The sequence below is a fragment of the Netta rufina genome (assembly GCF_964035555.1).
Source record: "Netta rufina genome assembly, chromosome: 1".
NCBI lineage: Eukaryota > Metazoa > Chordata > Aves > Anseriformes > Anatidae > Netta > Netta rufina.
This window is the reverse complement of record NC_140123.1, coordinates 162328810-162353409: the sequence shown is the minus strand read 5'-3', so window position 1 is coordinate 162353409 and position 24600 is coordinate 162328810. Positions and strand designations below refer to the sequence as shown.

At 44.0% G+C, this 24600-nt stretch overlaps 1 protein-coding gene across 1 annotated transcript in view; it reads right to left on the bottom strand.

Annotated features, from left to right (window-relative positions):
• Window positions 1–51: 51 nt before the first annotated feature.
• The window catches only part of UTP20 (UTP20 small subunit processome component), a 65261-nt gene continuing 40712 nt past the window's right edge, over window positions 52–24600 (bottom strand). Inside the window, exons 33-62 of the mRNA XM_084302864.1 lie at window positions 24159–24302; window positions 23482–23532; window positions 23240–23392; window positions 22567–22722; window positions 22034–22174; window positions 21022–21159; window positions 20422–20561; window positions 19810–19889; window positions 18669–18973; window positions 18045–18184; window positions 17431–17587; window positions 16496–16594; window positions 15810–15977; window positions 14959–15125; window positions 13920–14061; window positions 13515–13631; window positions 12547–12717; window positions 11622–11750; window positions 10986–11096; window positions 10130–10209; window positions 9337–9406; window positions 8111–8293; window positions 7053–7184; window positions 5487–5619; window positions 4192–4391; window positions 3766–3837; window positions 3147–3419; window positions 2684–2810; window positions 996–1141; window positions 52–459 (exon numbers count right to left, since the gene is read on the bottom strand). Coding sequence (XP_084158990.1) covers window positions 304–459; window positions 996–1141; window positions 2684–2810; window positions 3147–3419; window positions 3766–3837; window positions 4192–4391; window positions 5487–5619; window positions 7053–7184; window positions 8111–8293; window positions 9337–9406; window positions 10130–10209; window positions 10986–11096; window positions 11622–11750; window positions 12547–12717; window positions 13515–13631; window positions 13920–14061; window positions 14959–15125; window positions 15810–15977; window positions 16496–16594; window positions 17431–17587; window positions 18045–18184; window positions 18669–18973; window positions 19810–19889; window positions 20422–20561; window positions 21022–21159; window positions 22034–22174; window positions 22567–22722; window positions 23240–23392; window positions 23482–23532; window positions 24159–24302 — 4281 coding nt within the window. The 3' untranslated portion in view covers window positions 52–303. The remainder of the gene's footprint in view (window positions 460–995; window positions 1142–2683; window positions 2811–3146; window positions 3420–3765; window positions 3838–4191; window positions 4392–5486; window positions 5620–7052; window positions 7185–8110; window positions 8294–9336; window positions 9407–10129; window positions 10210–10985; window positions 11097–11621; window positions 11751–12546; window positions 12718–13514; window positions 13632–13919; window positions 14062–14958; window positions 15126–15809; window positions 15978–16495; window positions 16595–17430; window positions 17588–18044; window positions 18185–18668; window positions 18974–19809; window positions 19890–20421; window positions 20562–21021; window positions 21160–22033; window positions 22175–22566; window positions 22723–23239; window positions 23393–23481; window positions 23533–24158; window positions 24303–24600) is intronic.

Below are 24600 nucleotides of genomic sequence, written 5' to 3'. Positions count from 1 at the left end.
CTCCAGAAGGCAGGATGTTCACGGCCATGAATGCAGTCGTAATAGCCCATCTTTTAAAAATGAAGTAAAATTTAATATAAAAAATCACAGTGGTTGTCCATTCAACTGTACATGCTCTAGTAAATATACAGGTTTGGAAAAAACTGAAAGGCTTTGTTTTAGGATCCTAGATGAAAAAGAGGACATGAAAAATACAAATAAATACAATTAAAATATGTAAATACTTTTTTTTTCCACAATAATTAAGTTCTCTCGTTTGAAATTAGTTTTTACAAATTAATCCTCCAGAAAGGAAAAGCCTTTTCATTCCACTATTGCTAAGTCTTTCAGTGCCTGGCTTCGAGGTCTCTTGGCCTTGTAGCCACGGCGCAGGAACTCTATTTTTCTCTTCCTGGTTTCTGCTTTGGTCTTGTGTCTCTTCAACTTCCTCCTTGCAGCAATGTCAGGGTTTGCTACAGTCTAATGAAAAACAATACATGCGTTTGCTTAGTTGTGTTTGCAGCTAACTGTTCCTGTTAACATCCAGTACTTCCCAAGAAATTGGTGACTGACAGACAATGCACCCGTTTTCTAAGGCTTCTCAAAACCGAGGGTATCCTGGCTGCTCTGGCCAGGTTTACCACTGCTCTCCAGGTAACCCGAAAAGCACGGCCTTGGTGGCAGTCAAAACCTGCCCAGAAGTTTGATCTTAAATAGCATCATAGAATATCCTGAGTTGGAAAGGACCCACAAGAATCATCAGGTTCAACTCCTGGCTCCACACAGGACCACCCCAAAATCAGACCATGTGAGCACTGTCCAAATACTTGAACTCCAGCAGGCTCAGGGCCGTGACCACTTCCCCAGGGAGCCTGTTCCAGAGCCCAACCACCCTATCAATAGCTTCTTATTAATCTTCTGAAATGAAACTATCCCAATGCAGGATGAAATTTTTCACACTCACATTCCTGGCCATATCTCAAGCCTTTGCAGAAAAGAAAGCAGAATAAACTTACCTGCAAGGCCCTTTGCTTTTTCCTCATAGCTCTTTTCTGATTGGCCTGCTTCTGCACTGAAGAAAAGGCAAGTGAAAAAGCCTCCAGGCCAACTAATTTCTTGAGTAGTTCTATAATTTCTTGGGAAAGGTTCTTCAGTGTTGGATCTAACAAAACAAAGTAAATTTGCTTAGTCTTTTCAGCATATGGAGCAAAAGCCAACAACCCGATAAGGAATTACCCATTTTACTAAAAATGTTTGTACTGATTCATCTTGCCCAGTATTACTGCAGACACCAGAGCAAAGATGGTTGTGAAATGTGCTGGTTCTTCACCAGCTTTCCCAGAGGATGACAAATTGTGCTTCATGCAGGTAAACCAAAAGCAATACTGAAAGCCCCCAATTCCTGTGCTGACATAGCAAAAAGTTTATCTTTATCCATTTGTAACACTGTCAATTTCTACCTTACCTTTTCCAAGTGTCGTACTAACTTAGCAAAGTTGTTCCTTATCTAGCACTATTACTGCCCTCATCCGATTTTTTTTCCAGTTCCTTTTTGTCCTCAGATGTAAGGACTCAGTGCCACACAACATATTTTTCAAGGCATATATTATTCTAAATGTATGGCTTGTGTAACTGTTTTTGTTTTGTTGTCTGTTCTTATTCTGTCATTGGATTTGCTTCACTTAGAACACTTCCATGAACAACCTGCCGGGCTTGCTCTTAAGACAAGAGTCCACTGAGTTAGATGGGAAGTTGGTTTGACCTTCTCCAACCAGGCATCACTTCATATGGGTCACACAGTGTGCATCTGCTGCTAATTCACTGCTCAGTTGACCTCATTAAATGCTGAGGTCTTTCTGCAATCCCTGCTGTCATATTCCGCAGTACGTACACTCAGGCTTTCTTAAGATATTTAAACAACCATGGATCTCCAGGGAGAAAAGAAGTGTTTCTGTTCAGGCAGTATCTACTGGGGCAGAGTGACCTGGACTTGTTTGGGAGGAAGGCACAGGTTCAGTAGGTGCACACCTGCCTGCACACACAGCGTGCAGCATTCCTGTACCGGATGCCTCTCCTCCCCTAGCCTCAGAATTTGTTCTCTTTCAGTCACTGCAAACACGTGACACACACAGGTTCATTTTCAGGACGCTCTGTTTCTGGGGAAAACAAGGACTACCACCAAACTAGCAATTCCAAGTTGTACAGCCCCTTGCTCTACAGTAACACGTGGCCATAAGAAATCCCCACACTTTTGCATTAGAACAAACACACTTTTAGCCATAGATCTTTGAGCCCCTAATCCTCACAGCAGACCAATTCAAAAGAACAACACTTGGCAATAGCCTTGTTCAGGCTTCCCTAAGGCCTGCACTTCATCCCCCTCCTCAGCAAGGAGTCAGCCTTGCCACCACGAGTCCACCCTTTACCACTGTACTTTTTCCACTAGGTCACATACTCAAGCATTACCCACTTGCATGCAGGAGCCTGCCTAACTTAACTCTAGTCTTTGTCAACATTTACATCGTTGTCCCAGCTGTCCATACATTCTTGTCCTTTCCTGGTATTTTGGTTAAACTGTGAGTAGGTGAAAGGCACTGTTTTTGGCATCTGTGCCTCAACAGAGGAAAAATGGCTGGGGTGTTCACGCTGAGGCACAGATCTAACACCTTCCCCTCTGCTACCCTTTGTGAGGGATAGCGCTTACCTTGCTCTGCATAGGTGCTGTTCAGCTCCCTGTACAGTGGGGTGAGGATTGTTGGAAGGTATGGCTGGATTCTCTCTTTTCCCAGATCCACTGAGATCGCTCCCAGGAACTTAAAGATGCAGCTCCTCTGAAAGTAAGCACATGGGACAGCGTAAGGCAGGTAAGAAGGAAACTGCCTCATTGAACTGCTAGAGGCAGCACTCTGCCCACTGCAGCTTGGTGCCTTTGGCTTTCCCACATTTCACCACCCCACAAGAGGGCTGGAGGCATCGCAAAGGAGAAGTAGACTGGCACAAGCCTTCCCTGAGAAACAGTCATTTCTCCACCAGAACCTCACAATCCTCGCACCAACACCATCTCCCAACGCCCTCTGCATCTTGTCCCCTGGAAGGAACGAGCCAGAGCAACAGTGCTGTGCAGGTGCTTTCCCCATCAAAAGCAGCTGGTCTGACCCTGTTCTTACCTTCAGAGGGACTTTAGGGAAATACGCTGCTTCTCGTTTTGCCATGAGAGAGAGCTTCTTCATTAGCCACATCAGTGTGGCTGGCTGGCCTTTCTCTTCCGTGTCCTCTTCTTCTCCCTCTCCTTGAGCAGAAACGTCTTGCTCTCCCTCATCTTCAGAGGGCTCCTGCTCCTCCACTTCACATCCAAATTCTCCTGCAGCAGCTTCTCCTTCCTCTGAGGCAGGTGCAAGCAAGTAAATAACTTTGGCGACAAACAGCAAATTCTTTACAACCTGGAGCACGGAAACAGAGCAGTCAGTCACTGTAGGTTCCTACAGCAGCGAGCACAGCATGAAAGAGCCAAGGTTAGGGCTGGACAGCAGGGACCCCAGTCCTGCACTGCGGGGTGCCTCCCATGTCTGACTCTGCCACCCCTCAGCCCCTCCAGCAGACCGACACCACCAGGGGGACTTTTCTGGGCCTCTCTGAGTCTGAGCCCCTCACCTCAGCTGCTCAGACACCTTCAGCACAGCAGCCAGGCACTGGGTATTCGCCCTGAGCTGTTTCCAGAGAGCAGCACTGCTGCCCTGGGTAGGAGGTTAACACCTCCTGGAGCCCCAGACAGGCTCCTGGTCTTACCTGCTCCCCCAGAGACTGGTCCAAGAACTGAGAGTGCAGCTGATGGCAGAATGCAAACACGAGTTCCTTCATCTGGGGAGACAAAAAGGGGGAGGGAATCGTTCTGTGACAGAGCCAGCGGCAGGAAGCCCAAGCAGCACTTTGCAGTCACCAAAGGCGGTCAGCAGGAGGCCAGTCAGTTGGCTCAGCGCAGGTTCTGCCTGCGTCTTGCAATACAGAAGGGAACCGCCGTGCTGCTGAGAACAGGACCCAGGGAAGCCCCCTCCCAGCAGCAGCCACCTACTCAAATGCTTTAAGTGATTACGATTTGGCAGCAGGCAGAAGCAACGGAGAGAACTGAACGTGCCAATCTACCAAACCTAGTTTTATGCCCCAGCCAGGGAGCGGGTGCGGGCACAGGGGGAGGAGCACTGCAGACATCATTACCTTGCTGTCCAGTTCAGCAGTCAAGAAGAGCGTGGACATGGACACCTCTGCTGATGGCTTTTTCTTCTTGACTGCCTGCCTTTCCTTCCACTTGTTGACAAGATCTTCTGGCTTGTGAGATGCAAACAACAAGCCAAAGATCTGAGTAGCTGTCAGCCAGACCCAGCTGTGAGGATGCCACAGATGAGACTGGACATGGCCTAGGGGAAAGGAAACCTCTTTCAGCACAGGAGCTGGTCCAGTGGGAGCAGAAAAAGAACCACATCCCTCCAAGAGCTACCACAGCACACACTACAATGAAATGGTGAAGGAAATAAACCACGTCATCTGCTCAGAACATAATCAAATTGTTCTTGGGAACGTTACCACAGCACTTCCACACCACTAAAGATGGGGCCATTGCTGGCAGTGATGACAACTGTGCAGGACAGGTGGGCATGGCACAAAGACACTTGCTCCTCTCCTGGCTGACCAGTCATGTTTCTGCGGCAGCTACAGTCCCCTCACGGGGCTCAGTGTCACAGCTCATCTGCCTTTGATATCTGGGGACTTCCTCCTGTGTGACTCGGGTGGGCTGGCCCTGCTCCAGATGGTCAGATCTAACCCCTGGACAGAGGCTGCTGATGTTTCAGAGAGGAGAATGGAGCTGCCCTCTTGTCTCGCCTTTGTGCAAGCTGCGCCTCAATAAGCAACTCGGGATTTACAAGGGTTACCTCGTATCTCAGTAAAGGCACCTGGCAGGCTGAACTCTCTGAAGACATAAGCCAGCCAGAAACACTCCTTCTGATATCAGCAATTGAAAACTAGACAACAAAATGACAGTAAGCCAGCCTGACATTGTAAAATCTCACTCATATGGAAACTTGGTGAATCACTGACCTCCAGGCCTTAACGTCCTGGCAGGCACACAGTATTTGCAGTGCCATTACCACGTCATCACTTGCTGGCTGGTGCGTATGATCTCATCAAGGAAATCTCTTCTCAGAAGAACTAAAAGTTTTCATCTAAGAGGCTGTAATTATGGTCAAAAATGCAATACTTTGCACGTATGTGCTCTTGGGATAATAGGGAATACTTCCCAGCAACTGAGACAAAAGGGCATATTGTTTCCATCAACTATATAACCCTTTCTGTTAAAATCTGCTCTTTCTCTGTCCAGTAGCTGCCATATATTAGCATTTTGCAGCATGCAAACTGTGTGTGGCAGTTCAGTTGCTTATACTGGGCTGTAAAGAAACGCACGGCACACCAGCAACCTTCCCTGTAACCCAGCCATATTAGTTCTTGATACTTACCCCAGATACTGCTGATAAGATCTCCATGCTTGGTTAACTGAATCAAGTTGCACTCTGAGATTAACTTTGTTACCAGCACAAGGAAGCTGAAAAGCAGCCTATCTGCAGCCTTCTCCTCCTCCTCTTCAGTTATCTAATAAAATCAGCAAGACCAGAAATATGCTTACAAGGACTGGAAGACAGTGCTTATTTACTCTACTAGATAAATTTCAGATCAACTCTGCAAAGAAACAGAGGACTGACTGGTATCCAGTTGCTGTAACAAACTGAAGGGAAGCAGCTCCCTTAAAATATTTCCTCTGGAGACTGAACCTCTGCAGGAGATTATTACAGACATTCTTCTCTGCTTTACACGGGTATCACTGAACAAACCCTTTGCTTTCCAAACGCAGGGAATTAAGCACACGACATGTATCAGTTATGCCTACAGATGTATTTGCACACGTTTGATTCTCTCTCCTAGAGCCAAGCTGAGCTGAGATTTGCCTCCACCAGCCGGGAGGCCCCACACTGCTAGGACAACGCTCTTTTACTCTGTTCCCTCCAGGTTCTGACCACACTCGCAGTCACCGGCTGGCTTGATGCAACTCGCCAGCGCGTTACCTACATGTCGCAGCACAGGGGGTGATTACAGAGGATTTCTCATCACTGCAGATATTCTCATCTCCTGCCAATCTGCACACCCCCAGGCTCCTCTCTTGTTCAGCATGGTGCCCAGGCACATCAGCTACATACATGGCAGCTCCCCAGGCGCAGTGACTCTGGGATTATCGCATGCCATGCCAATTTGAGGCAGCCTTGTTCTGGGTTAATCATGTGCACATAAAGACATTCAGTAAAACAAAGCCACGGTCTGGAGAACAGGAAGGGAATTCCTTTGGAAGTTAAAGTGTAGATAACGCTCAACAAAGCAGTCAGTCACAAGTGATGCATTTCTGACCTTCCGTGTTTACTCTGCACCTATGAGACGTGTTTCCCGGTTAACCAGATGTCAGCATGGCTCTTTTATAACTACCTAGATTAGAACCCATCTCAGTGCTACGTATGCATCCTGCCATTCTTTCTGATGATGGTTTTTAACTTCATTTGAAACAAAAACCAGAAGTCCCTTCTCTCCTGCCACTGCAGTGAAGATCGCACAAGCAGAGAAAGCTACCTGGACATACACACGGCTACATGCTGTCAGCCCACCAACTCAAACAGGTTAAAAAAACAAAAGCCTTTGACTCAAGGGTTGTCTCAACAACCCCTTCCACCCACAGAGGTGGAAGCCTTGATAGAGGCTGGAGCAAGAAGTATGCCTGCAGGTTACGCAGCATGGCTGCAGGCTCAGCCCAGGTGGCTTTGCAAAGTTCCTTTGCAACTTGTGCTGTGACACACGACATGAAATTTGGGCTTACAGACAAAATATGGTTTTAGGTCAGTGACATGCCCTTCAGGACAAATGTGTGTGCTTTGTACCCTTCCTCGGTCCCAAACAGTAGGTTCAATGGTTAAATCTCTCCTACACTTCTTCCCTCCTTCCGTTTTCCTTCCCCAATCCTCACACGTGGTAAAATGACTTACATCTTCAAATTGAACTGGGTTGATTTCTTTTTCAATCAAGGTGAGGACAGCTTCAAGGCGGCGTTCAAACATGACTCCCTCCACTTCCACAAACAAGCCACATGCCTGGGCAGCCAACCTCCTGTGCAAGCTCTGCCAATAGAAAGAATCACACCTCTTGGTAATCAAATCTTGCAGCTCCCGTGAGCTGGTAACAGCTCCTATTTTTGCTTGTTGCAACAGCATCTGAAGAGAAGCTCATTTTCAGAGTACTATAGAAAAAGGCGATGCTGCCAGCTAAGGACACAAGCACCTGGCAGGACACGCTGTCCCTGGAAAAGCACCCTAAAACGAAATGCCAAAAGGCTGCTTCTAGCCCAGTTCCCAGCTGCAGAGCTCTGGGGGATACTTTGCATTTGCTGGTTCTTCACAATGCAATGGGCAGCTCACAGACAAGAACAAGAACTGAACAAAACAGTGATGAAAAGGATGAAATATTAAAGAACATTTGCTCCACTAGTGCAGAGAGGCAGTACCTGAGTCCTGTTTAAGAATAACTGAGCAGCCACAGGCACCCAGATCAAAATTGGAGGTCTGTAAGGCTATGTTTGCCACTGTCCAGCTGCTGGGAACAGAATGAAGCAAATCTGGGCTAAGAAAGCATGAACAGTTAGTTACTGGGATGAGAAGAGCTTTAAGGAATTTGCTCCAACCTTTACCCTGAGCAAAGGCTACAGCTGCTGAAATACCTGTCCCAAGCGGGGCTGTTGGAATGCAGCGCAATGCAGCTGTGAGCTCTGTAGGCTGACCTACAGCAGTGGCTGTTCCCTACATTTCTGTAGCTATACAAATCCTTATTTCTCCCTCTCTTCTTGCTAGCAAGAAGTATGATGTTAAGCACAGCTTTAAAAAAAAATTTATTCCAAGATGACTCTTGCCCATGCTCCTTTCCTAAAACTCTTAAATTGGACATGACTGAACCCACCAATCCACCACACCCAGCATTAGCAATCCTACTTGCCTTAATCTCCCTCAGTCCCCAAATAGAGTTTTCTAGACCCAGTCATTCCAAAGAATACCTTCTTGCTGTGAAACCACTCTGTGACCAGCGAAAACATCAGATCTTGTTTATCGTTGTTTATCTTAGTGAGCAGAGATTTACACGTCAGAGCTGCCATCTTTTTGCATTTGGACGAGTCATCATTTATCATCGTCATGCAGAGGGAAAGAAAAAACAGCCCGCAGTATTTGTGGAGGAGGTCCTAGAAAGAAACAACCGTTAGCCAGCTGTACATCCCCAGTGAGCTTCTGGCACTTAAAGGGGTAAAGAGAGGTATTGCACATTATATAGGACCAGTTCCAGCCCCAAGTAGAGTCCACGTTAAGGCAGATGAACGGAAAGGAGAGGATGGTCCAGCTGGTGGAGCACGCAGGGAGTGCACAGCAGCCCCAACCTTCCTCTGATGCCAACTTGCTAACGTGTCCCTGGGATGCAACCTGAGTGTCAAATATTAAGGGGCCTTTTCGCAACTAACACATTCAAACAGGCATAAATTTCTAAGCACTGCAGCAATCAGGCCCAAAGGCCCTTCCCTTGCAGAGACAGCAGTGCTTTGCTACCCTATAGTGTTGCTTGGAACAAGATACTAAATCTAATCGGGGGTGGAGAGGCACAGCTTACTGTGCAGAATTTCTCTTCCTTCCTCTGATATTGTTGCTTGATTGCACTTCTCTCAGTCTCCTGTACGCTCAAACTCCAGCTGCAAAGCATCAAGGCAGCTTAGCATTTTGTGTATGTTATCCTGCATAGATGCACAGCTATTCTTTAAGCTTTCACTTTGATCTACCCTACTGAGAGTTCCTCCCTCTCCAGTCAGGCCAATGAAACTGATATTGTACATCACAGACCAGTTCATTCAACAATATCCCTAATAAATGTTAAAAGAAAAGATCATGGTAAGAAAGCTCTAGACTTCACTTTCTATTCATACCCCATTTCCTTAACTGGATGTGTTTTTTCCTGGTGTAAATCACCATTAAGTTTATCCAAGCTCTTGCTGACAGAGCTTTATTTTACTTGCAGACTGAGCACATTAGATACAGAAGTACTGCAGACTTTCCAGCATGTCATTTCTCTTCTGGAGCAAAGCCAGTTTTCTTGGAGATAAGTGAACGTCCTGCTCATGATAAAAGATAATATGAACTACTAAGAGCTCCCAAAATAAACTGCTCTGAAAATGCTGTTACTGCAAACAGCTGAAAAGAATCAAGTGCTTGATGCTTGGTACCAAGAGGTGGTTGTTACCTGTGGGAACATGTCAAAGAGGTACGCAATCATCTCCAGTGCAGACTCCCTTCCAGTTTCATACTCATAACTGTGAGGAAACGGTTAACAATTAGGGTTGGGTTAACACTGTAAATTTGCTAACAATTTACAAGAATGGCCGATGCTAGCGACACATGCTGGCAGGGATCTTTTTACAACAGCTCCTTAACCTGGTCTGATACTGAGGAGAAGAGAAACAACCTAAGGCTACTCAGCTCCATCTACCAGAGACTGGGCACAAGGAGGGCAAGTAGGGCTCCAGCCAACCTGGGTCAACACAACAGCCCTGTGCTATGGTGCTAGGGGGCCCAGGAAACTACTGTCACCTTGAGCAAAGGAGGGGTTGTACTTGGAAGGAGGTTTCAGGCACACGGCTCCAGCTGAATTGGTGCAGCAGGCCTCAACTGCGCCTGCAACTGCAGTTGAGACCATTGCAAAGGGACAGTAGTCAGATAAATGCACTTTCCCTTACTCTTTCTGGATTTTCTAGTTCACCTGGTTCACAAGCTGGTTAAACACTAAGCAAACAACAGCACCTTTGCTTACATAGATAAACAGCAACAAAACCAGCTGTGAAACAGGGGAGAGATAATTGCTTTATTTCTCAAACATCCACCTCTGAAAAAGGGGAAGTGTTTTATAGGTAGGAAAATCAACACTCCATCCACACCCACTCCTCCTCATGAGCAGCACACACAAAGGCTACTGAAGTCATATATAAAGCAACAAGGTTCTGTACTGAGAGAAAGAGATGCAGGGAATATAAACTTACTCCAGCTGTGCGAGCATGAAATCCAAATTGGGTTTCAGCTTGTCACCAAGGGGGTAGTCCAGAACATATTTCAAGTAAATCTTGAAAACAAAACAAAACAACAGAAAGGGGTTACCAAGAAACACTTGGAAAAGCATGTAAGAAGGTTACAAGGAAAATCCAGTTGTGGAGCAGTACATTTATGAGAATAAACTCTTCCTTCTGCACGTGCCAGTTCTTATTCCACAAGGGATCAGCTGCTCTCAAGCTCCAATCCTGGAATAAGATCTACAGGCATTTGACAACTGCTAGATCAGTCTTTAGAGTATTACCATGACTTGTCAAAGCATCTGCTAATAGAAATTCAGCATCCTTCAAAATCCATCTAATAACTACGGAAAAGCTCTACTTGGCTATGCACAGCTCCTACTTTTTAATGCTTGAAATGAAGCAACCAATTCCAACTTTTGGTTGCTCTCAACTTAGAAAGAGGGAAGAAGTAGTGGGAAGGAACTGTGGTTTGCAGCAAACTTTCTTCTGCTAGGATACAGAAAAGGGCAAGATTCTTAGTTACATGGGCCTAAAAGCCTTCCAAGGAGGAACTGTGTCACTGCTGTTGAGCAGCTCTCTGAAGGTATGTCCATGACAAGCAGTTTTACCACAGGCAAGCAGTGTGCAGTTCTGCTACGGATCAGTCACAAGCAGTAAAACCAGCCAGATAACAAGGGGACAAGGATTAGGAAGATGAAGAAACAGGGTTGGGGATTCAGTCGAGCTAAAGCACATCTATGTGAAAGCTGCAACGGCCACATTAAACCTTCTAGCCTGTGAGGCAGCTGTAAGTAAAGTAACACGAGAGACTTCTCTTTCTACCCACCTGCCTGCACTGGACTCGCACCGGCTCACTCTGGCCCGTGATGGCCAGCTGGGCAACCTTCTGCATCACATCATCAATTTCAGGGACAATCAGCTTCCTGTATAAAATAGCCTGAAAATGTGACAGCACAGTTGGATTCATGTAATTTTGTTTGCACAGCATGACATACAGCATTATAACCTGGGACGACACTGGTATCAGGTGGTACGTTAACACTGGCTTTTGCACATCTTCAAACGTAGCCAGAAGGACTTTTTAAAAAAATAAAATAAAATAAAAAACACACACACACAGAAGGTAAAAAAAGGTGGCTTGCAAATTCATATCTGCTTCTTTTGGAGGACACAGAGTATCTGGTCTCATGGTTATGGACATGGATTCTTTAGCTAAAACATTCTGCCACCCAAATGCATCCTCATACACACCACGTATATAAAAAAAGCCTCCCAAACAACTTTAAACAGTGACTACAACTCAAACAGGAAAGATTTTTTTTTTCTTCTTTTTCTATAACAGAGAACTTTAATGGCATTCTGTGGCCTGTTCCTAACAAGATCTTACAAACTTCCACCAAAAGCTAAAATCTCTACCATTCCAGTGGCTCACAAAACCCATACACGTGTTCCACAAAAATACCTTGAGAAGGCCAAAAGCCGTAGCTTGGCGTGATGAATCATAGATGTCCTCTTCAGCAAAGCCAAGCAACACCTGGAGCTGTTTGCTTGTTATATGGCTCTTTGCATTCTTCACGAGTATTGTTACAGACTGCAAAATCAAATTGCATGTTGTCAATACACACACAGTGCCATAAAACATACGCCCACCTCAAAACCTGACTCTATTTATAAGACTTGGGTTTGAAAGGACAAACTGGTGCTCTGAAACATGCAGCTAACACTGTTCTCATCATTTTGATTTCAGCTGGCAATTTTGAGACAAAAACTGAATACAAGGAAATACACATATTCAGTCCTTGAAATGAGTGGGGAGGCTCACAGACATGAGCCATGTCACAGGAACGCAGACAGGAAGAGAAAAAATCATTTTGGCACTAGGACTCAGCGTGAATTACTCAGTTTCCCCTATGACCACGAAGCTGTAATAAATTCAGAAATGCATTTAGAAGACATCTCAAGGAAGACCGTGCACTCAGTAACAGTAGTTATCACTACTATTAATTGCTCTCTTCCCTTGTCTCACTTCAGCTATGAGGGTTCAGTCCAATGAATCATGTTAAAAGCAAACTACTCAGGCACAAAACTGATGCCTCTCAGAAGACAGGGTGGTAACATGACACTCCTACAGGGAGTAAAGGTGGCAACTATGTTTCTATAAAATACTGTGAGCTCCAAGTTGTGCATTGGAGCATAGCTCCAAAGGGGTAACTTTCTATAACTCCGGACTTAGGAAAGAATCAGAGCAAGAATACATTTCCCACACTGCCTTGGAGTCTCCAGACAAACTCTCCAGGACCAGTTGCAGGAAGGATCTGCAGTGGAAAAAGTCTCATTCTACAAAGTTAATCCTAAAGTAGAAGTGAGCAGACCCAGCTCTGACTTACTTTGAAACAGTTCACAACCAGGTGGAAATTTTGGCCTTTGGCTACTCCTGTCTTGGCAAATTCTTTCAGCAAGAGGAAAAGCTGCTTGATTAGTGATTCCAGATTTGTATTGACAGAAGGCAAAGGGAACTTTAAAATCCATACTAAGGACTGCAGAGCACCAGTTATCACCTGTAAGAAAGAGTCAAAGGTCAGCACGTGGGTACAACGGCACTGAAAGAACACTTCTCTCTCTGCTTACTAATGTTGTCAAACTATCTGCAACTGTGGTAAAAGGGAATTAGCTATTCTTTCAAAACTTTTGTATGCAAAACAAAGGGTTTTTTAGTTCTAAGAATGCTATCTGCCACTCCCTAATTCCCTACCTGATTTTACTAGGTAAATGCATTAACACCGTGCTGATTCACACCAGATGGCAGGAACTCTTCTGAAGCAGAGGTACCTTCAAGGCACAGGAGTTACTCTGGCAAAATCCCAGGTCACCTGAAAGCCCTGCTCCAGGTATCTCATGGTGTCTGATGCCATGACTACCATTCCCAGGAAACATGGGCTTTAATATTTTTCCCTCCTACGCTTACTCAAACCCTAGGAAGTTATCTGTGGTGCTGGGAATAAAGATTTTAAGAGCTGGACCAAAGGAAACCATGGCTGTGATGATACTGTTCTGTGCAGCCACAGGACCTCATGAAGCTCCTCACAGACGGTCTGCAAAGTACTCGTATGAACATGCTCCAGGAGAACTCGTCCACACTTCAACTAGCAGCTCTAGGGGCAGAGCATTCAGTCCTCCATCAGTAACAATCCCTCCTCCCCCTTGGGATATCATCCTCAACTTGTTTAGCTGTACACCTGTGAAATTAGGTTCGAAAATGGGATGCCTTTCTCTGCTCTTGTAGATCAACAGCAACATGACACTTGGGGGCAGGACCCTTGTTAGCAGAAGAGACAGACTCCATCCAGAACTGTACCTTGACATCCATGGATTGCAGGCAGTTTATGAGCAGCTGAACAAAGGGGTCTAACATTTCCAAAACATGCTCGTCAGAAGAATTTATTTTGGAACTCTTCATGCTCATGTGTAGCAGCTGGCACGGAAAACACAGGACATTCATCTCAGACAGTGACTCAAATAAGTAAAGTCCCACATCGTTTTGGGTTATAGTAGAGTTTAGGCCACATCCCATTAAAATATCTGCAAAAGGCTAAGCACTATTTTTAGTTCTCCAAGAGGCATCACTAGAGTTACCATATGCAAAACAAAATCAAGACAAGTGGCTGTGTTTTTATGCAACGTATCGAATACCTTCTTTTGGATACTCTTAACAAAAATTTGAATCACAAAGCTTTCTTTTTGTATTTGAGGAAACCCTTACCCTAAGTCCTGAATCAACCAAGATAAGCATGTTTGTCCTTCTGCTGATGGGTGCTTTCTGCCCTCCTCTTGTAGGAGTGGGAGGGAGCAGCAGGCAGCTTTCTGGCTGCAGTCGAGGATCTGGAGGAGGGGCAACTTTTGTTCTGAAAAACAGTGTACAGCAAAGGTGAAAATTCAGTTTTCAACCCTCTCCACAACAAGCTTGCTGTTGGGAGCAGAAAGAGCTGGACTGTGCTCAGCTGCTACCCACAGAGCAAGTAAAAGCAGATCTGTGAACACAGTGAACTGAACTGAATTTGAGAGCAACATGACACACAAGACACTAAGACTTGAGAGCAACGTCACTATTACAAAGCTAACAGATGCACCTTGATTTGTGTAACTTCTCCACTTCGTTCTGCTCAGCCAACAAGACAGAACCTTGGTAGTTCCTTCAAACACATATGTTCACTGCATGATTTACCAATGATTTACTGAATTTTCTGATAGCTTTTAAAAACTGCTACAGGAAGTCTGCAAACAACTGTCAGATCCTACTGCAAGCCAGCCCACATAACACAGGGGAAAGGCAAGATGCCCAAACCTGTTTTGAGCAGTGACACCACCAAATGGAGAGGAAATCTGACGGTTCTACTGCCTGAAGTGATAGTGACAGGCCACAGTTTCTCTTGCTCCTGACACCATGAAAATGTCCAAGGCCTCAATCACCTTTTATATGCTAGTTTGTAGCTTCGTCCTGACACCAACACCTGTACCTACCTACAAACATTTACATCCTGTTACCAGATGGTAACAGAGCCTTACTCAAGACCATGAGCACTTGCAAGAACAGACTTCCATTAGTTCAGGAAGTGATAACTTCCATTTCTAAGCTCTCTCCTTGTGCTCTGGCTGCCCAAATAATTAGCTTACATCAAAAACAAAGGGCAAATGAAAAGAAGGAAACCCTCACACATTTCATTTGTTGGCTTTGAGAGCTGTCATTTCTGCAACCAAACCTCCAAGCCATTAACAGACCAGCTGGGTAAACTGGAACTTACTTTGCCTTTTCAGTTAGTAGAGGCAAATTTTCACTGATGAGACCGTGGCTGAGGAGGAGGAGATATTCTGCATTCATGTCCGAGTTGAAGATCAGCCCTGCCATGATGTGACGCAGCGTCTCATGCACCTTCCGGACTATCTTCAGCTTTGTGGTGCTCTCCAGAACCTACAAAGGCAGCAACATGAGAGTCACGAGGGGCAGTGGTCTGCCATGTGTATTCAGAAATCATAGGAAAAGCCAGAGCAACTCCTCTATCACCTGCTGCCTAAAGTCCCAAACTCTCCTATTGCCTCAGCTCTGCTCCAGCATCCCTCCTTTTTTTTATCCAACCACTTCTTAGACTCCAGACAGTTCACCTGTCACCCCCGAGACACACCAGAGCTTGTGACCAAACAGGGCTCCATTTCTGCACGGGTTTGCACCCCACTCAAAAAATTGCATCTCTGTAAAGGCAATTACTCTACTCAAACAGAGTCTTAATATATTTTGGTGACATTTCCTTCATGTGCAAGGGATCCAGTCACAGAGTATCATTGCAAGTCTTTGAAACTTCAGAGTAAACAGCATTAACAAGAGTTGGCAGAAGGAGAGCATACGGAGCACATGCAGTGGGATGTTTCCCATCTAGTGGGGGAAGCTTCCCAAAACACCATTTGATGCCCTGGCCATCAATAACAAAGTTCCGTTTTATGAGCTGGGTGCATACTGCCTTCCACAAAGAAAATGGGGAGCCATTGTGGGATTATGTAGGTAATGTCACAGTAGACACCTGGAAGCTCTAGAGTTTCTTCTAGACCATATAGAACCGAGTACTCAAAGTAAAGCAAGACTCTGGCTGCCTTTTCTTACCTCTTTCAGTGGCAGAATTAATTTTGTCACCTGGCCCTTTCCTATGTACTTTCCAAGAATTTCATAGGAATCGTAGCTCTTGTTCTTGCGTGCTTCCATGACCTTGGACACAATTCCCTTCACTTCCTTCTCTTCAGCTACATCCCCAAACAGTTCCTGGTTGAAAATCTTTGGAAAGCAGCCAAGAGAAATCAATGAGATGAGCAGAAAAGCAGAGCCAGATTCTCCCAGTAACACCAGAACCACATTATTTTTCTCCAGCTTCAGAAAGCCCAGTTCTCTGGGTTGCCTATGAATCATGCCCACCTTTCCTCTGTCAATACAAGAGGTACCAGGCTGAGCACACCAGATGGGGAAACTGTTTTCACTCCCCTCTGTGGCACTGTGATACAAGAAGCAGGATTCCAGTCAGACCAAGACATGCAAATAAACCCCTTTCTGGGTGGCCAGCTGAGCTCCATGGACTGCATTGCCTAGGTATCTGTTTACTATTGCTCAGCCATTTAGACCACAGGGAAACACAGTTGAGTATCCTGATCTTGAACCAACCTCCCAATTCTGCAGTACAAGCACAATCAGCCCTGTTTGCCACCAACTGTGAGGCAATCTACACACAACCTTTTCCTGCCTCCTTCTCCCCCATGCATTTTACAATGATGTTTCCTTCAATCTTGAATAGCTTTTACCTCAATCAGAATATCTAAGCAGGGATCCAAATCGCCAGCACTCAGCTTTGGAGTAAGGCCCTTCAGTAACAGGTTCACAGTGAAAGTCAGCACATGGAGCTAGAGATAAAGAGAACAGATCATGTTTCCAAAATCCTGCATGGAATTCTTGACTTATATTCTTCTTATATTCTTACTGGATAGGCAGACTCCCACAGCAAAGGCATTGCAACTCACACTACAAATGAACTCTTGCTATAAGAAAAAATACTTGGAGGATAGGAATCCTCATGTACGCAGCAGGAAAAGGACCCCCGTTTCTCCACACACTGGCAGAGGGCAGGAATCTCCTCTTTCTCCAGTGCTCTTACTGCCATTTTTAGGCTGTGATAATCAGTGCTTTCAGTGTTACCGTAGCTAGAAGCTCCCACTATTCCACTGTGGTAATTCATGTCAGAAATTATTCTTACACAAACCACCATGGAAAGAAGAAAGGTGAATTAATAGTTAGGGCCTTGGCTCTGGATGTAGGAAGCAAGACTTCAATTAGCATCACTGCATACTGTCTGTATAGTCCCTGTGGCAACTCACCTCAAACTTTGCTTGGCCCAAATGAAAACATTCCCAATAATTTTATTGGAACAAAAAATTAATTCTTCACCTCGATATCTCAACTCTTGGGAAATGGAGATCCTCTTTTCTTCTCTGCATAGACTAACAGTTCTTTGGGTACAGACCCTCAGTTAACATATGTTTGCATACTTGGAATAACAAGGACTGATGCAGGCACTAGGAGTAGTATTTAGTAGTATAATACCAAGCTATTCCCCCAGTGCAAAACAATTTCAGTAACAATTTCCCTTTGGTTTCTCCTTGTAACACATGAAAAAACAAACAACAACAACAACAACAAAATCAACAAACCTACAAAGAGCAACGAAGAATTTCAGCATTACCTGGTACCCATGGACAAGAGTAGACTGCATCTCTTTTAAAATGTACATAAGGTACTGCACTCCTAATACTTCCATGATTTTAGTGAGGGTGTTGCGGGCAACATCCCGGATCTCCTGAAATCTGTTCCTCAGAAACGAGCAGACCTTCAGCAGGATGCTGGAAACACAGACAGGCAGTTTAGTTCACTCTCAAACACAGAACTAATTACATTGCTAGCCAAGGAGTCTACTTTCAGGGATGTTTTTACAAGCACAGACATGCTTAAAGCCAACCCCACAGGCTTTGTAGTCACATACCCATTGTCCTTCAAGAGATTTTAGAGACTGTCTTTTCCTTCTGTATATGACTCTTTCTCCAGCTCTGCTACCCCTACCTCCGCACTCTGCTTCATAGCTCTGCGCTTATTTAAGGATTTACCAACACCCTTTCAAACTTAGCTTTACAAATGCAAAGGGGAGTGCAACTAGGAAAATGTGCTTCCAAAAAAAGTATTTAACACCTGTCAGAAGGCCCCTCCTGGATTTAGCCACATGCATAACCACAGCTTAAGAAAGGTGCCTGCATTCAATCCCAGCAAAATGAACGGTATTCAAGGAGATCTTCTGGAACCTACCTTGGCAGGTTGGCTTCCATCACTTCTTGGGGAAGACACTGCATCACCCTGACCATTGCAAAAGCTAAAGGAACACGAACTACCTCATCGTCATTCACAACGCTGGATTTCACAAGCTTGTGTTCCTCATCTCTTTTAACCTTTTTAAGACAGAACAAGAGATAATACACTTGTAATATAAAAAAGTGTAACAAACAGACTTTTAAACAAATCCTGCTTTTTCTCAGCAAATCCTGCAAAGAGGCCGATATGGTAATGTGCTGTCCACTGCTAACTACATGAAAAAAACAGACAGCTAAAGGACAGGCAAGATGAATCCCTGCATGTTCAATACAGAAGCTAAGTTGGGTGCTAGCAAGTAGACAAGAACTGTTCAAGAGGCTGCACTAAACGAGCTGTTTCGCACCCACACTGACCAGAGGGTTGGTCAGCAATCTTGATGACATGCCAAATGGGATGAAGCCTCTTTCATATTTTCAGGCAGCCTCTCTCCAGTTGTGTCATTTTTTTTTTTTTTTTTTTTTTAAATATGTTGCATTTTACCAGGGCTCTTTCCAGTATCACTTCAACCCTCACAGTAGCAGCTCAGGCCTGCAAACTGCCTTTCCAATGCCAGCTCCTTACCTTTGCAACAATTAACCTGTGCAATTTAGGCAAGATGTTGACTACAACTGTATCTTGAATATGTTTGATCAAACACTCCAGCTCTTCTTTATTTCGGGGTAAGAAAGGAACAGGTTTGGCCACTTGCTCAGTGTCTTCAGCTGTCTCAGCTGCCTGTTCAGGCTGGACCAGCGCAGGTTCTGTGGGCTGCTCAGGGATATTCTCCCCTTTATTTTCCTCAACCCCCTCCTCTTCCCCTTCGCTCTGTTCCAGCTCCATGGCTTCTTCACCCTCCACCACTGGCTCAATATCCATGTCAGCAGCTTCTGTCAAGTAATTGTCAAAAATCACAGGTAAATACAGGAGGCCACAAAAGTCAAGCCCTCAAAACAGACTCCTGTGATGGCTTTGACCTGAGCAGAGCTCCTATCTACCATCAGTAACAGCAAACAATCAGTAAACACTGAGTTGTTTTACTGGGTAGAGAAACTGTGGCATGCTGGTTTCTGATAATCACCCCTCAGGGCTAGGCTTAAAGCAGAGTAGGCTGTTCTTTGGTTGAACTCCAGTAACAGTTTAACAAAGGTCAATGCCCTTGAACCTTAGGGAAGTGTCATTCCTTTACCTTTGGTCATTTCACAAGGCAAGAGGTTCTGACAAGCACAGCTGTGCAATGTCCTCCTTCTTGCTCAGAATACCCCACAGGCCACAGAGTAGATAACCACCATGGTGGACAAGTCAAAGATGTAATTTCTTCCCATGAAACCACAGGGAAAGCAAGGCCATAAAGCATGTTGCTCAAGCTGCAGATAACAAATAGAGTGGCCAAGAGCAAGGACAAAAATGTTGCAGCAACCATTTGGGTATGTGCGGACTGTGGAGAACCTCCTAGATTAGCACAAACCCACGCTGGGCTGGTTTGGCTTACGGAGATCTGGGATAGAAACGTAATGAGGAGGTAATTCCCCTCACCTCTCCTCACTGTGTCAGCACGTAGGAGGTCAGTCTGCATTGCTCCTGAGAAGTGAAGTTAAAACTAGCTTTCCAACATGCACATTTAAAAAAGCTGGGAGTAGCTAACCTCAAAAGTAAAAAAATGTCAATTAGCTGCACTTCAAGCAATTAAAGGGAGTGTCTCTATAACCAGCAGCAGAAAGCTCACCTTGGTTCTCAATGGTCACAAGCTGTTTTTCAAGCGTTTCATGGTCAAAGTGAAAGGCTTCCAGCACTGTCTCTAACAAGCTGCAGAAGAAACATACAAAGAGAGATTAGCTCTCCACACAAGGAGAGGCTGCATAGAATTACAGAACAGAAGGTCTTAAAAATGCATTTAAAAAAATCTCAGACTCAGTGACAGTAAGGCTTGAAGAAGTTTATCTCGAAATAGCTAATTAGGAAAGAGAAACTGGTTGCTTTTCGGCTAGATGCATTCTGTGGCCTAGCTCACTGTGAAACCTCACAGACAGTGGTACTGGAGCAATGGAAGTACCCAAGAGCAGGTACAACCAAGCAGGAGCAGAAATTGCCAATGCTTACAGGCACACAGTGAAACAGCATGAGAGAGAAAGCAACAACCTGTTAATCCTTCACAGCTCAGTCACACTGAATTGCAAAGCCGTGTCCACTTTCATTTAAATAAGCCCACCCCAAGGTGGGCACTCTCTCATGCCTGTGAAGAGGTTAAAATTCATGTGATGTTCCTTAAGACACTGAATTTTGGTTTAGCTTTTGGAGGAACCTATAGCAGCATTCAGTACCAGTTCACAGTACCCACCTGACTCCCAGCTTTGGATCGATCTGCCTCGTTTGCAGGACATGGATGAAATGCTTTAAGTGGTACAAATACGCTGACCATGACAGATGTCGGCAGACAGCTCCAACAACTTCAACAGAGGCTGTTACCATATTTTCATGCTGCCCAAAAAGCAGAAATACAGTTGCTGTTAGCATTCATGCATTCTAAAGTATACTCTACTCAAAGCAACAAGAGCCAGAAAAAGTAACTGTCTAGTGGGGATGGTAGATACTCAGCTCTTTTAGGTCACTTCCCAGATTAAAAAAAAAAAAATAAAAATAATCACAGCTCACAAAGCAGATTTCCAGGTATTTATTACTGCCTCAGTTACTGGGTGTACAGCCTATGCTCCCTACCACACATATTCTGCTGTTAAATAGCGACTATTCGAACAATTGAACATGATGAGAGCAGTTTGGAGACAGAGGGGAAAAAAATAAACAGATTACAAAAATGCAAATGAATACAACCCCAAGTCAAACACACACACAAAACACACACACACACACATAGAACTCCAACCCACTAACAGTACACTACAAGAAAAATGAAAATATTAAATTAAATTTAAAAGCCTACCTTAAGCATTTTTTCACTAAAAACAGCAGTAGTAGCGTAAGGCATGATGTAGTTCTGCAGGGATTTGGAAGACAGCACAAGTTTTTTTTCAGTCAGCTGTTTAGCCAGTTTCCTCAGAGCTCGTGCCCTCCTGTGGATCTGAGCCAAACACCAAAGACAGTGAATGAGGTTGCCCTTGAGTCACAGCTAGCACAAGAAAGCCCATACATGAAGGTGGCTCAATTTGAAGTAATGACAAACACAGTACGGTCATTTCCAAGAAGAGGACATGGCCTTTACATTTACGTCTGGGTCTTCACTAGCTTTTTGCTTCAATAAATATTCCAACTCAGTGAGATATTTCACTGTGAATTCACAGGCATAAGAATGTCATATTTTCAGGTATCAGACAAGAGAGGCAACTGATACAAAATGAGAAGGCCTGATAAGTTACAAGAAGAGAATTTAGATTCAACGTATAACTGCAAATACACCAAATGCTCTGATTGCATTTCTGGAAGCAGAAGTAATGCTGTATTTTCATTTTACAACAAGAAAAAACAGGTACCCAAGCTTTGTGCAGCATTTATATTTCAAAGGCCTGGGAATAAAAAAATAACAACACAGAAAACACTCTGCTCCCTGCTATGTCATCTTCAGGATTCTCAGAACACTATTGCTGTCTGTGTGCTGGATCACACATGGGTTGTAAGGTGGAGATGTCTACTCAAGGAGACGAACAAGCACTTAAAAGTACTTTTTAAAGCTAAAGTAGAAAGACGTACAAAACAGTGCAGCTAAATTACGTCACCAAGGTATTTATAGATAGAAATACTAAGGAATTGTGACTTTGATTCACAATCAATGTGACTTCAATGACCACATCCCTTTTTATTTTTTAATGACATCTAATGGTATGGGTTCAATTCTTTAAAGACACAGCATAGGTGATTTGGAAAACATTACTCCACAGTAAAATGCATTTACTTTGGCAGGGAGAGGGAGGCATTAGGGAATTTGTGTTGCCTTTTACCTGCATATGTTTCATATTCTCAAAGAAGTCCATGTCAGGATCATGGCGATTGGTTAGCTGGGCCAAGTCCCGGAATTCAGGATTTGATGGAAATGTTTGAATGAGGCAGGAAAGCAATGATGTATAGTCCTGCTGGATGTTCTGCAAAGAGCAAGCAGTGAAGGTTCAGCACTCCTTGGAAAGGCAGCTACACACTCCTCAGATCAGCTATGCTGTCACTTACGAAGTGTTTCGGGCCAACAGGTTCTATTCTTTGGTATCAGCAAATACAACTGTATTTTGGACTGCACATAAATTAGATCTCCCCTCCAAAGAATGAGCTACAACTGAGAAAAGCTAAACAACAGCAAAGAAACATACAACAGAGTTCTGTAAGATTTTTATAAGATTTCAAATGAAGGGTAATTTTGATTATAGTGGGCACCTGTATTTCTTTGTGTCTGTTGCTAGGATAAAGACTCATCTATAAAAAGTCTCAGGTGCCCTGGTGTCCTAAAGACAGCTGGAGATGTTATCAGATAACAGTGCCTTACCTCAGTCTTACTCTTCAGCCCCCTTCTCACAGACTCCAGGAGAGTGTGCTGGATTAGCTCTTTGTAGTCATCTTCCGTATGGTCGATTTCTGCCAGGCGGTGGATAAAACTGGTCAAGCAAAGGCTTGCGTTGTCACTAAGAGCCATATCCCCTAGCTGAATGGATGAAGAAATAGTACAGCATGAGTCTGGGTATGACACCTTTTTCTCCTCTAAAGACTGAACCATACCAAAGCCTGTAGTGATCCAACAATTCTACCAACTCAAAAACCTTCTTGCAGAAGTTCTAGTTCCAAACTAAAGCCCACTTTTCCAAACAGGAAAAATCCTTTTAGACTCACAAGCAAGCCCACACAACCAGAACACATGGCAACAAAAAGGAAAACAGCTTGTCAAGACTGTAATATGCCTTTTGTACAGCACAAATTGACCAGACAATTCCAGGCCACCTGTTGATAGACAGGTGCACTGCACTTGGTTTAACCTTGCTGCAGCATATTTGCAGTTCGGGACAAATAGGGGAAAAGGCGAGTGGAAGAAACTTAAAAACAGGTGTTTGTGAGAAGACACGTGCTCTCTGAATGTTTTGCAGTGTCATATAAACAGTCGATGGAGTGAATTTGGAAGTTAGGTTCAGTATGGAAACAGGATGCACAAAGCACATTTAGCCAACCTGGATAGTATAGAAGCAGTTGTGCATAACGGGGATCAGGAAGTTGATATCCACTGCTTGCATTTCTTTGATGTGGGCTGTGATTGACTGGAATGCTGACAGACGTACATCAAAGTTGATACCATCAAGATGCCGTTGATCAAAGGCATTCAGCTGAGAGAGAAATAAGTCGTTCATGAAAAAGGCTAGAAACGTTACAACACAATGTTGAGGAAAAAAGTGAGCAAAAAAACGGAACGTACCTTAACAACATCAGTAATGTATTTCAATTCACTGTCCAAATCAGATAAAGTCTAAAAATGGGCATAAAAGAAAACAGTTTAACTGTTATAGTTCTTAGAAATTTGGAGGACTTGAGACTTTACTTTTTTTTTTTTAATCTCAAGTAGTTAAAGTGACAATATCAGTCCTGTTACAAGCTTAATAAGAGCCATTTTGCTATCACTGTCATTATTCTGTAAGTAGGAAATATGTGTGTCTTAGTTTCCTAAGTTTTTAAATATCTACATTGAGGGTTTGCTGGATTTTCCTACTGAAAAAAAAAAAAGAAAGTTATATAAGTCTCTTCAAAGAAGTATAAAACAGCCTGACTGCTAAAAATCTTTGAGAGAAGAATATGACTTAAAATCAGCTTCAGGCTGCTGAAAGCCAGTGTGCTTTATTTGGCTTCTCTTATACAACAGAACCCTGGAAATGCTCACACCAACAAGGCTACAAGCCAAACGATTTACAAGTGTTCTCACAGTTTGTTAGTGTGTACCATATGTGATTCTGTTAGTTCACTTCCTCTTAACAGATGATAGAGACTGAAAAGGTTTTTAAGCTCATGTACAATAAGGATAAATCCTGGTATTTATTTTGTTCTTGCTCTGTTAAAACAAGGAAAAAATGCACAGAAAGACACATAAAAATGCAATACCTGAAATACCAAGCACAACTTCTGTCGAGACAGTTTGTTCTGGATGACAGAAAAAAGCTTTGCCAGAGGTTTGAGAAAGCTTGCAGGGTTTGAGCAATGTCTCAGCAAGTTCTGCACTGTTTCCAGAATGTCAATCTCTGCATCCTGAAAGAGACAGAGATCTGTCAATAACTACCAAAACCTCATGAGATTATTTGGGTTATTTCCTTGGGAACTATTTCATGACAGAGGGTGAACTTAACCTCTTTGCTGTATTTTACTCAGATCACAGATACTGAATGGGAGCAAAAACTTAGGAGGACATATTCAATGCAATCATCACATCTTAGAAGCACTTGCAACCTTTCAATTAGACACAAGCACAGTTAGAGAGGAGTGCTATTGCAATGAAAAATTCTTTTTTGTCTTTTCTCAGATGACTCAAAGATCAGAAAAAATAACA